This window comes from Monodon monoceros, unplaced genomic scaffold (genome assembly GCF_005190385.1).
Source record: "Monodon monoceros isolate NGI ecotype Baffin Bay Population unplaced genomic scaffold, NGI_Narwhal_1 Super_Scaffold_5, whole genome shotgun sequence".
NCBI classification, from domain to species: domain Eukaryota; kingdom Metazoa; phylum Chordata; class Mammalia; order Artiodactyla; family Monodontidae; genus Monodon; species Monodon monoceros.
Genome location: NW_021703782.1, coordinates 9,238,573 through 9,251,231, shown reverse-complemented (window position 1 = coordinate 9,251,231; position 12,659 = coordinate 9,238,573). Strand labels below are relative to the sequence as shown.

The 12,659-nt window shown below is 37.8% G+C and overlaps 1 protein-coding gene across 3 annotated transcripts in view; it reads right to left on the bottom strand.

The window, feature by feature from the left end:
- Positions 1-12,659, bottom strand: part of KIF13B (kinesin family member 13B) — a 185,607-nt gene that overhangs the window by 85,376 nt on the left and 87,572 nt on the right. For all 3 annotated transcript variants that reach the window (XM_029201887.1, XM_029201888.1, XM_029201889.1), the window contains 3 exons: positions 11,938-12,150; positions 10,156-10,266; positions 4,811-4,945 (listed from right to left, as the gene is read on the bottom strand). In XM_029201887.1, coding sequence (XP_029057720.1) covers positions 4,811-4,945; positions 10,156-10,266; positions 11,938-12,150 — 459 coding nt within the window. The remainder of the gene's footprint in view (positions 1-4,810; positions 4,946-10,155; positions 10,267-11,937; positions 12,151-12,659) is intronic.

Below are 12,659 nucleotides of genomic sequence, written 5' to 3'. Positions count from 1 at the left end.
TTCCAGGCAAATGTCTACTCCTTGATCTTGGCTGAGGCTTCTTGGCCAATCCCATACTTCCCTAAGCTGGAGAACAGGGCTTGATCAGGTGTAAACTACAAGTAATGCTTCAGTGACATTCAGTAGCAGGCCTAACGAATGTGTTCCATGTCGGTCTCCATTCCCCACTTCTTCCCTCTCTAACGACACCAACTACAAGGTGCAGAGAAGTTCTAAAAGGAAAAAAAAAAAAAAAAAAGAGTCTGAAGAGAAAAAGAGCCCAAGATCACATAAAAAAGAAGAAAAGATCCCCAAAGCACTTGGCTTAGGCCATTTCTATTATAATCCCTTTCTTCTCCCCATGAGAAATTCTAGCTGGAGTCCTTATTGTGACTTTGGAATCCTTTTTGTCCTTGGGGGTGGAGGTGGAGAAAAGCTCTGAACTACCCCCTAGATTGGAGTTTGAGTGTAGAATCAGCTCCGACTGCTGCATTCCAAGACTGCAGCAAGTACCAGGGGCAATAAGCAGAGAAGTATTCGTTGCTCTTTACATACGTAAATAACCAATAGCCCTTAATAAACGAAATCGCCCTGGCTTCACAGAACCAGGACTCTGAAGACAGCCTTTCGGGAATGGAGGTGAGGAAGGAAGGAAAGGTACCTTTCTGTCTTTTACAAATTCAAATTATTACTCTAGGTGAGTCAAACTGCCTCCAACCAGGCACGTCTCACAGCCACACCGCTGTCTTATTCGTCCTGGGCCCCTTGAAGCCTGGCCCACAGCTCTAACAACGCGGAATGGCTGTGGCCCTGCCATTCTGCTGATCGCCTCCCTCCACTGACTGAATGCTGGCAGGCAGCTTACTGCCAACGGGAGCTACGCTCCCCCTAGGACTGTTCCCTACGTACGTGTGCTTTGACGCTGCTGCGGAATCACTGGTACAAATCCTGATCAAGTGTGTGTGTGATAATTTGCCCCAAGTCCTTCAGAGTCACCCTTGCTTCCCCAGCCATGAGTAGCTGACTCGTGAAAAGAGTAGATCCAGAACTGCACAAGCAAAATAGCTTTCCTGAACGATTCGGTGGAGAATTCAAAGGTGTGACTGGAATTAATCACACTGTAATCCTATTTCTGTAACTAAAAAATACGTATCACTATAAATATACACACACAGAGGAATAGATCCAGAAGATACAGATAAAAATATTAAATATTAACTGTGGTCTTCTCTGGCTGTTGAAATTTGGGCACTAATGCCCCTTTCTTTTTCTAATATGTTCTTATTAGACTTTTTAGAAATAAAAGTGTATTACTAGCATAACATATTTAAGGTGAGGGGAGCAGCTCTTCCCTCTAGAAGCTTGGCTTATGCTGGTATAAATCTACAAGTCTCTCAAAAAAACTAAAAACAGAACTACCCATCAACTCTACTCCTGGGTATACACCCCAAAAGATACATGCACCCCAATGTTCATAGCAGCATTATTTACAATTGCCAAGATACGGAAGCAACCTAAGTGTCCATCAACAGATGAATAGATAAAGAAGACGTGGAATGGAATGGAATGGAATACTACTCAGCCATAAAAAGAAAAAAAGAATAAAATTTTGCCATTTGCAGCAACACGGATAGACTCGGAGGGCATTATGCTAAGTGAAAATAAGCCAGATGAAGACAAACACTATATGGTATCACTTACATGTGGAATCTAAAAAATATAACCAACTAATGCATATAATGAAAAAGAAGCAGACTCACAGATATAGAGAACACACTAGTGGTTACCAGTGGGGAGAGGTGATATGGTGGGGAGGTACAAACTATTGGGTGTAAGATAGGCTACAAAAATGTAGCCTATCTACAACACGGGAAATATAGCCAACATTCTGTAATAACTCTAAATGGACTGTAACCTTTAAAACTTGTACAAAAATTTTTAAAATAACAAATTTTTTAAAATATAAATAAATCTCCAAGTCAACCTCAGAACTGCAGGCAGGCCTCGCTTTGCACAAGAGCACAGGACTATAAAAATAATTTAGCAAGGAGATCTTAATAATCACTGGGGAAAACTGCAATAATTCTGTGACATTTAAAACTGTCCGTAAAAACATGAAGAAATCTCTTACTGTTACAATGTACAGGAAAACGAAAAACCAGTTAAACTAGTATTTATTTAGTACACTGTCATTTAGAACATTAGAAACATTGAAATTTAAAGCAGTTTTTTCTTTGTTAAAAGCGTATGTACCGAGAGTAGTTAGAACAGTGCTTGCCTTCTTCTCAACATATATCTTACAGCATGCAGTGAGCATATTTTCCACACCTTGGCAAACTGTCATACTCCTTTCTAAGCTTCTACCATTTTATCCTTTGTGCTTTCAATGTTGCAAAGTATCTCCAAGAGCTCCTCTCATGTGAAGTGCTTTCTGGTGTCACTCCCTTTGAGACATCTGCAGTCTTCTCATCACAACCACTTTCATTCTTCACATCGGTAAGTTCACCTTCACTAACTTCCTCTGGCTGCACATCTAGAAGCTCATGAATGCCTGCAACGTCAACATTATTTACTAACTCACGTTAACTGGAATTTGTGTATGTTGGAACCATGCGAAGCAAGAGCTGCCTGGCTGTGCAAATTAGATGCAAAATTACCTTGTGAATTACATTCTACCTATGGTTTGGCCACCATACTTCGCTTCTGCAAGTTCCAGACAGAACAAATAAATGGAGGATTCTATTCTAGAAGAGAACCATTCAAAACCTGGAACTAGAAAGAATGCTAGAGGTAATTTAATCCAGGGGCCTCATTTTATACATGGGGTGCTCAAAGTCACCCACTGACATGAGGTCATCTGTCCAGCATGTAAACCAGCTTGAAAATTTGAAAGCAAAGAAATAAAAAACGCTCGGCCTCTAAATTCCTCCAACCCACATCATGGTATCACTTTACTGAAGCAAAAACTGTTCTTGGACTGAGATCATCCTTTTGAATATGCTTTGTCATGAATATAACTTTTGTCATGGGTTTAGCTTGGGCAGTGAAGAACCAACACTGCCTCAAACTCTGCCAAAACAGGGTTGACCACACAGTCTGAAACAGAATCCCAACACCTCCATACAAGATGACCAGAAATATTTTAACTGCTCTCCAAAAGTCTTTAAATAGTTTTCTTTGTGTAATTTTTTAGTTAAGGAACAGATATGAATCAGGCTTTTTTTCTTGTTGGGTGTATGTGTTTGTGTGCTCCAATTTGAACTTCATCACATCAGAAAGAAAAAGAACTCACAGTTCTGAAAACTAAAAGGGCAGAATATTTAACTCCTATTCTAATACTGCATCTCTCCTAAAGCATATGAATATCTACAGCTGAAATTCTAACACAAAAAGCTGCCAGCATTGTTAGAAGCACAGCAAGAGATGTGCTAATATGTCATTTTTTTCAAAGGACAAGGATAATATAATAAGGTACCAGAGTATCAAATGAGAAAATGGTATGTGGAATAATTTATATGTGGATAGTGCTTCTGTTTATAAAGTGCTTCTATATGTCAAATCCCATTTAATCCTCCAGGAACCCTGTGAGGTAGCCGGACAGAGAAAACTTCCATTTATAGAGGAAGAATCTGTAGACTGTGGGGGGCAAAGGACTTGAGAGCAAACATCTGCCAAGCAGTGGTGCTGGACTAGAAACTGAGGGCATCTCCCTCCTACCCCAGCACTGCTCCCACTACACACAGCACCTGAGTGTGCACACGATTACATGCAACAAACACACAATTTAACTCACAGTGTAATAAAACATGGTATAAGATACTTATGAATAACAGGGCCTTATCAAAATATCACAAAGCAATTACCCCAGATACCTTTGATAAAAACTGGGAAACCAGCCAACGTGTCATGAATTCTTCAGTCTCTTTAGAAGTGAAACGACACAATTCTCTAATTTTAAAGCTGCTTCCAACTGTACCAGCTCATGTCTTTACTGTCCTAGTCACTAACTTAGTTAAACCCACATAGATAGTTCCTATACTATGAGGGGAAAAATCTTCCTCCTAAATATTCATTAACCATATGTCAGAGTCATATAGTCCATTATGTAACTCATTTATGCTCTAGGGTTGGCAAAGGTAATTTTGGCAAACTCCTTATAATTTATATAGTGTCTGATATCATGCTCATCCTAAAGTTGTCTCTTGTCTTCCTGATACATCCCACAACCTATAGGTTTCAATGTATATAGATTTCAATGTATATCTGGTTTTTTCTGCTCCATACTCTAACCCTCTCAGTCTCTAAGTGACGTACTCCCTTTTTTTATAAGTTGATAATCCAAAATTTTTAATTTTCCTAAGTTACTGGAAACACAAATTTCAAATCAAGTGGTCCTAATAACTTTCTTTAAACATTTCCTCTGTAAGCTAAGAAACCACTCACCAAAAGCTGTGCTTCATAGAAATCACAAAAGCTTTAGTCTACCGATGAAACCATTTAGTTTAAAAGTCACTGTGTAAGCTTTAAAGTTATCTACTTAACTCCCTGGTTTAATCATATTAAATGATAGAAGTTAAGCTACTTAACTTGTTGGAAGTAATATCAGAATATCATCTTTCATATTTACTAGGTTGAATGACATCACTCAAAGACTACAAAGAGAAACTGATCTCAGAAACTCAAGATTTTCCTATACTCCAGCTTAATCAAATAAAAACAATTTGCTAACTCATATTTTTGAATATGTATGGTTCTCCAAGTATAAAAAAAAATACTGTGAAATACTGCTCTATTCTGTGGTAGGAAATAGTAGAAAAGCCTACTACTTCACCTTTAAGTAGTAAACCAGAAGTTCATTCAGAGCAGGATCAGCGTTGAGATTAACGAGGAAACATTTATCATCCCCAACTTTAATTCCAGAAGATTGAAGAGATATTCCAAGACTCTCAAGCTGTTTCTGCCGCTCCTGTAAAGGCGTTAGAGAAGAATTAATTCCACAGCTACTGAGGCAGCAAGATATAAAATGTCATATATTATAGTAATTATTAAATAACTTTGTAACTCAAATATGTTACTTAGGACATGGTATTATATAGGTTACTGCATTTGTTCTCTTTCTAAACTATAATGTTGCTTCGTTAGGTAAAATTTTTTAATTTCAAAAACAAAGCCATGCGGGCTTCCCTGGTGGCGCAGTGGTTGAGAATCTGCCTGCTAATGGGGACACGGGTTCGAGCCATGGTCTGGGAAGATCCCACATGCCGAGGAGCAACTAAGCCCGTGCGCCACAACTATTGAGCCTGCGCATCTGGAGCCTGTGCTCCGCAACGAGAGGCCGCGATAGCGAGAGGCCCACGCACCGCGATCAACAGTGGTCCCCGCACGCCGCAACTAGAGAAAGCCCTCGCACAGAAACGAAGACCCGACACAGCCATAAATAAATAAATTTTTTAAATAAATAAAATAAAGCCATTACAAACAGCAACCAAATATACTAAGTTCTCATTTTTCATTCTTGAAAATATCTAACATCGTGAATTCACCTTTCACATTTAATTCTGTATATGTGAGCAAATATAAGTGTGTTTTACTCAACTATGATCTTTCTGAAAAGCCAAGTATTTAATACACTCTGCTGCTTGATATCCTCAGTGGGTCTCCAGCAGGGATAAAGGCCAAACTCCCTCAACCAAGCCCACAAGGCCCTTCAATCTGGCCCATTTACTCACCATCATCACATCTTGTCACCCCTACTCTCAAAGCCTGTACGCAGTTAGTGGAACATCTTCCAGGGCCCTCAAAGTCTCAAGAATGCTCTCTCTAGCTTAAGAGTTTTACACCTATTCCTCCTATCTGGAGCACACCTGTTCTCAAACTTGGTAACTTTTTACTCGACCGTTTCTCTGTGAGGGCAGGGACCCTATCTCTCCACTGTGTATTCCTAGCACCTAGCACAGTGCATAACACACAAGAGCACTCAAATCGTCGGTGTCATGAATTTATCAAAATAAAATCTGCATATTCAGTAAAGCCCTATTTTCATAAGAACATGAACCTTTCCTTTTCGTGCCTACCGATCTGTGAGTACATGCAACACACACACGCGTGCACCTAGGGAGATACGCATGAATCCTGCAACCGAATCGGGGCAGGGCAGGGTGTCTTTAACTATGTATAAATAGCGAATAGTGATGAGTCATCAAGAACCTCTGATTCTGAGGAAAGACAACACAAACTAAGTCACTTAACTAGGGCCACACAGTAAGTCTGCAGTATAGTTAAACTGCAGCCTTACAATTTTGCTATTTCTAGGCACACATCCTAATTTATACAGCCACTGCAACCCAGTCAATCACCCCTAGAATGATACTATTACAAACATACTGAAGGGGATATTTTGGTTCTGGGCCTTTGAATCGAGTCTCTTCTCTAACAAACATTACTGGGTTCCTTCGGAAGTGCTAAGTGGTTTAGCACTAGCCATTAGTTTTCAGCACTCAATTCTAAGCAATGATTATCCTTGATAAAGAACCATGTTCCTAAAACAAAGAAAGCAATTCTAATATATCTTGTATGGTCCCTTACTGAGGGAAAGGTCTTTTACAAAGGGATATTCGTGTAATTAAAGAATTATTCCAATAATGAGAAGAAACATTTCTCTATAAAAATGTCTTTTTTTTTGTAAACTACGAATGAAGTGGGTAGATGTTCGTGAACTAATATTAAATTTAAAATGTAGGGTATAACTAGTATATTAATCTGTGCACTGGGAAAACGTGGAAGAAACCACAGAGATATTAACAGTAGTTTTCTTTGGATGACTGGATCCGTTCAATTAAATCTTCTTCAAAATAATCTTTCTGTATTTTCTATAAGTAAATACTACTTTGGTAATACAATAGTTTCTTCTACTTATGTTTTTATTAGGACTCTAGTAATTTTCACTATGGAAATAATTAAAAGATTTAGAAGAAGTCTGGTTACTGTCATCTAGTGGCAAAATTTTAATTCATACAGAGGCAAAGGCAAGCCTGAAAAAGACTATACGACTTAACAAAGGTAAAGCCACTCAGAGTAAGGGAGAAGACAGGATTTAAATGAGATAATGTATATAAAACAGCCAGGATATACTTACATAGTACATAGCATATAGTAAATGTTTTAACAGATAAATCAAAATCTTTCTAGCTCCTACTGCTGAAATCTAAGAATTTTAGTTTGACATTCAAAGCCCTATAATGAATGGCCAGACTTACTTACTTCCAACCATTCCCACACTCTCCAATAATAACTCTCTGACTTTTGCTCAACATTGATAATTGAATACGGAATGAATGTCACTGAATATAGGTTTGCCCAAGGTCACTGAGCAAATCTATGCCAGAGAAAGGAATAGAAATGAATAATTGTCTAACTTAGCAGTTAGAGTAAACTACTGTTTTATCCTACTTCCTTAAGCGTTTTCCTGTCGTTTGAGATTTTATAATGGTAGAAATACCACAAAATTTTTGTTTAAACCAAAGGGCACAGCGTTGAAAAACTGTCAATTCGTTGCTACATCTGCCACCAAAAATTTTGAAGTTTTTAATCATTAAAAAACGACAAAAGTTTGCAACATCTAGGAATCAGTTCAAAGAATAAACAAGTATTGTATGATAAAATATAGTTACATTTACTAAATATTGCTTCTGATATCAGAGATTAGTTAACTTTTTCTATAAAATGTCAGACAGTAAATATTTTAGTCATCTGGGTCCTATGGTCTCTGTCACAGCTATTCAACTGTGAAGCCATAAATAATACAAAAACGTATGAGCATGGCACATTCCAATAAAACTATGAAAAGAAGTGGCAGACCGGGTTTTTGCCCAAGGGCTTAGTTTGCTAACCCTTGATCTATCTCACGTAAGTGTACATTTCTTTATTGAGAACATAAAAGATGAAAATAAGAGAATTTGGTATCAAAGATATGCCACTGGGCTGAGAAATTAGTCAACTTGAGTTCTGACTGTTTACTCAAAAATACTACTGAGCACATAGTTTCAAAAATTAAGAGTTACAGCCTTTTTTCTTGAGAACCTTACAAACTCATTAGGTAATAAAAGTACACACAAAAAACTGAATAGTAAATAAAGTACTCATGATTTAAGGGTCAAAAGGGTACAGACAGCTTCCACAGGGTTCACTGGCAGGGACAATCTCCGGGGGCGGGCATACTAGAGGAAGATGCCACAGAACCCAGAGGACTTTGAGAGTCTGGCTGACTTAGAACAGACTCCCAAAGAGCTCTTCAAAAAAGAAATCCATTTGGCTGAGTTCACCTAGGTTTCCTCAAAGTTATCTGATCATGAACCATTTTTTTCCCTTATTAACAGTCTGTGGCTATTAACAGTGTGTTAAGACTTATTAACAGTCTGTGGCTATACTGCCAGGAATACATTTTAGGAAATGCCAGTCTGTATTGCAAAGAGGTCAATGACCAATAATAGACCAGTGAGAGAGGAGAAGAAAGCTCAGCAGCACTGAAGCCTGGGGGCTTGGAAAGATAAGGTGTTAAATGAGGTGTTGGATAAAATCAGGCTGTCCTCAAAAGGGGCATATGACCGAGACAGAGGACAGTTAGGTGAGGAAAGATGCTACAGATAAGCTGCATCAGCACTACACTCTCACTTAGACCTACCCTGCTTCGTATCAGAGCAAAGCAACCCAAGTACAATAGCACTTCAAAGTCAATGTTTTATTTTCAGAGTAGCCCAAAAATGCTCACATAAATTAGTTCCAAATTGAATGATAATTAGAATTAATTCTTATTAAATAAGAATTTAATTTATGAAAAACAGCAAGTGTAATATGCAATGAGAAGTAAAGTTTATATACTGGTGTATTCTCTTCTCTGTAATCTGAGGGATATGCTTTAAAATAACCCAGTGCAGGGATACAGATAAAACAAGACTGGTCTTATGTTGGTCTTTAATGAAATTGGGTAATGGGTACGTGTGGATATATTACACTCATATTTTTATTTATTTTGAAAAGGACTGTAATAAAAATGTTTAAAAATCAACTTAAATCCTAGTCTGCACTAATATAAATCTAACATCCACCTTATGCTACATAATAATAGTACTGTCCTACAACATCTGATGCATCGATTGATTCTGGACAGCACATTGAAAGATGGAATCTACTGGGTAACAAAAGAAGTAGCAAGTTCTATTTTGTTAATACAAAGAACAGTTGAAAACACAAGAAATTTTTAATTTTAGAAAAGGAGGGGAAGAGGTAGAGGTGACTTTCAATATCTGGGTAATAACAGATCCTATCTTGCAGGGCTATTGGGAGGATTAAATAAAATGCTGTATATTTAGATGTGCTTAGCATAGGACCCAATATGTACATGTACCCAATAAGTATTGGTTATTACTGTTATTATTAGTTACTACATACAAGTGGGACACTTATTCTCTTAGCTTTGGAAGAACAAACTAAGGCCAATGAACAGAAATGGAAGAATAAAAGATTTCAGTTAAATCTACCATCAGAGTTATCCAATCATAAGAAGATTGCGCAGTGTGGTACTGACCTCCACATTATCATATATATTTCTAAAACAGAGGCTGAATAAGCATCTAAGAGGAAAGTCACAGAGTAAACCCTTTACTAAGCACACAGTTGGACATTTTAGGATTTTCTCCAAATGCTAATGCACCCACTGGAAGATTTCACTACTTTATATTTAATGGTCTAAAAATAAGAGACAGTCACCTCAGATTTAGGTATTTCATATTACTTTTACTGCGTTGTCATATGGAAGCAAGACGCTCATAGCCTAAATATCTACTACTAATAATTTTGAAGTTGGGTAAGTTCCTTATGTTTGCAAAGCACTTAACAGAATTGGGTGTTCAGAGCCAATGGCTAGTTATATCATTTAAAAAATTTTATGACACTAAAAATATATTTCTTACATAATGAACAATTAATTGTAATTATGTCTTTATCCTTCAAATGAACTTTGTAAAGTACAGACTCCTGGATTTAGATCTTATTTAAATCTTAATCTGCTAGATTTGCCATCTTCAAAGCTAAAAATCAAAAAGAAATCAGAAACATGCTCCGAGTTGCACTGCGCAAACTGCCACGACGTTTCTCTCTCCTTAAGCAGGAAGCACGAACCTGGGCAATCTCCTCGGTTTTCCTTAATTTCTCCTCCCAGGTCACAGTCATTTCCTGGATTAGCTTCTCTGATTCTTCCAGCCGGTCTTTCAGCTCTGGAGATTTCATTGCCTACAAGCAAAATGTTTATTTCATGAAATGTCTGTACAATGCCCTGAAAAAAGAATTCGCTAAATCCAGGAGGACAAGAGGAACAACCTGACTCTTCTTAGCTCTACAGCTCACTGGGGTCCCTGACCTGCCTAAGACACAAGGACTGTCACTGACCCAAAGCATCCAGACTGTGTGGGTCCCACAGACTCACCTAGTTATCCAGTGGGTTTGAAAGAAGACTTAACCTTTTCATTTTTCTCTAACCTGTTGTTACTGTGAGATCTAATTACATTTAGGGAGATAAAAAGTTCAAGCTACCAAGGGCTTATTTTTTAAAATCTCAATAGGTCTAGACTCATATGTGTGACTCATTCTGCTCTTAATTGATGACTTTGGGTATTTCTTCAAGTATATGCAGACTAAATTTGCACATGTTGAAAACTGGACGGTGTTATTGATACCAGGAAGACAGAAACAAACTTTCAAAGAATCTTGATGAACTGTAAAATTATTCCTGTAAAAACAGGATAGGATTCAACAGGCAAAAATACAATCAAGATAATTGTTTTGACCATGTAATTTACTGTTATACTACCAGAAAACAGGTCATGAGAAGAGGGCTATGGCCTCAGGCCCAAGAAAGAATCCCACAGTGCTTGGAAATAATGGGAACAGAAATGCTAATTAAAGTAGGGATCCTGAATCTGACATTTTATCCCACTTTTGATAAAAGGATAAGCATTTGAAACTATTACGTATAGAATGGATAAACAAAAAGGTCCTACTGAATAGCACAGGGAACTATATTCGATATCCTGTAATAAACCATAATGGAAAAGAATATGAAAAAGAATATGTATATAACTGAATCACTGTGCTGCAGGGCAGAAATTGACACAACACTGTAAATCAACTATACTTCAATAAAATAAATTTTTTAAAATAAATCTTTAAAAATCAATAAAAAAGATTTTTGGTTAGAATTGTGTAGGTTTTGAATTCAGTAATGGAACATAAATATCATACACTATGGAATGTACAAAGGATAGTGAAACAGGGCAGTTTTAAACAGATGGCTACTTCTGCTATATTTTTTCCTATGAACATAATTAACCCATAACATGGAAAAACTAGATTATGGTGTGCAAGACCTCCTTAGGATTTCTGTTTGGACTTCAACCTGCTATATTTTTTCCTATGAACATAATTAACCCATAACATGGAAAAACTAGATTATGGTGTGCAAGACCTCCTTAGGATTTCTGTTTGGACTTCAACCTCTGATACAACACAAATCTGTTTGATTCCTCTTCTAATTAGCCTATGCACATTCACCACCATTTGCTGCACTAGTATTAAGTTGTATCTATTTTTGTTTCAAGCACCTCTCTTTCTCTACCCTATTCTACTGTACCTCTTTTCTCGTCGGCTGCCTGTACTGTGGAAAGAAACATTTTCTCAATTCCCCTTATTCTCTCCTCCTATTCAATCCTTTAACACCTGTAAAAACTATCTAAATTTCAACTATGACAATTTATCTGTCTTCCTTTATTACTCATCTCAAATTTCTCTTCCTATAGGAAATTCAAAAATTCTACTCATCACTTATGGCCCTGGGGGAAGAAAATTCAAGTTCTAGCTTTACTGGATTTTCCTAGACCCATAATGCTGCTCGGCTGTGCCTCATACCTCTGCTTTGGTTAGCTGCTCTCGGAGTTTTTCTACTTCTTCTCGGAGGTCCCGGATAATCCGTGCATTGGGATCCTCATTCACCACAGCGTGGTTCACGATGTTCTTGGCACGATCTGCATACCGCAGGGTTGAAAGGGTTTCGTCATAGTTGTCAGCGGCCGGACTCACAGTAGCTACCATGGCTGTCTTGCTGTTACCCCCAAGACTGTCCTGGAGGAGAAAAGAAATTGAATACCATTTTAAAGTTGGAAGAAAACATCATACGGCAACGCTGAAGCCCCATATGATGAGATAATGTCCCAAGGTCAAACACAGGTTTAAGGACAAAGCCGGGACTTAAGTACAAGTATACTGGCTCCCAGTCCCATGCTCTTTCTTCGCTGGCAAAAGCTACTTTTCTGCAAAAGGGAGCTTTGGTTTTTGAGAAAGAACTGGGAAATACAATGAAGCCCACACTTATTTCAGTTTAATAAAAATTAATTCTAAGTCAATTTGTCCTCTTTTAACAGGCAACATGATACCATAAGTCAGCAGCCTGCTCAGAATAAAAAAGGATGCTTTCTTAAGTGCCTACAAAATCTCCCTGAGAAGACTGAACAGTCGTAACAGTATTTGATCAAAGAGTGATTACCTACAATCTACTCCATAACACCATGTACCTGGAGTCTCTGTGAAGCCTAAATAATAGCTCAGAAAGTGGTGCTGTTATAATGCTATCA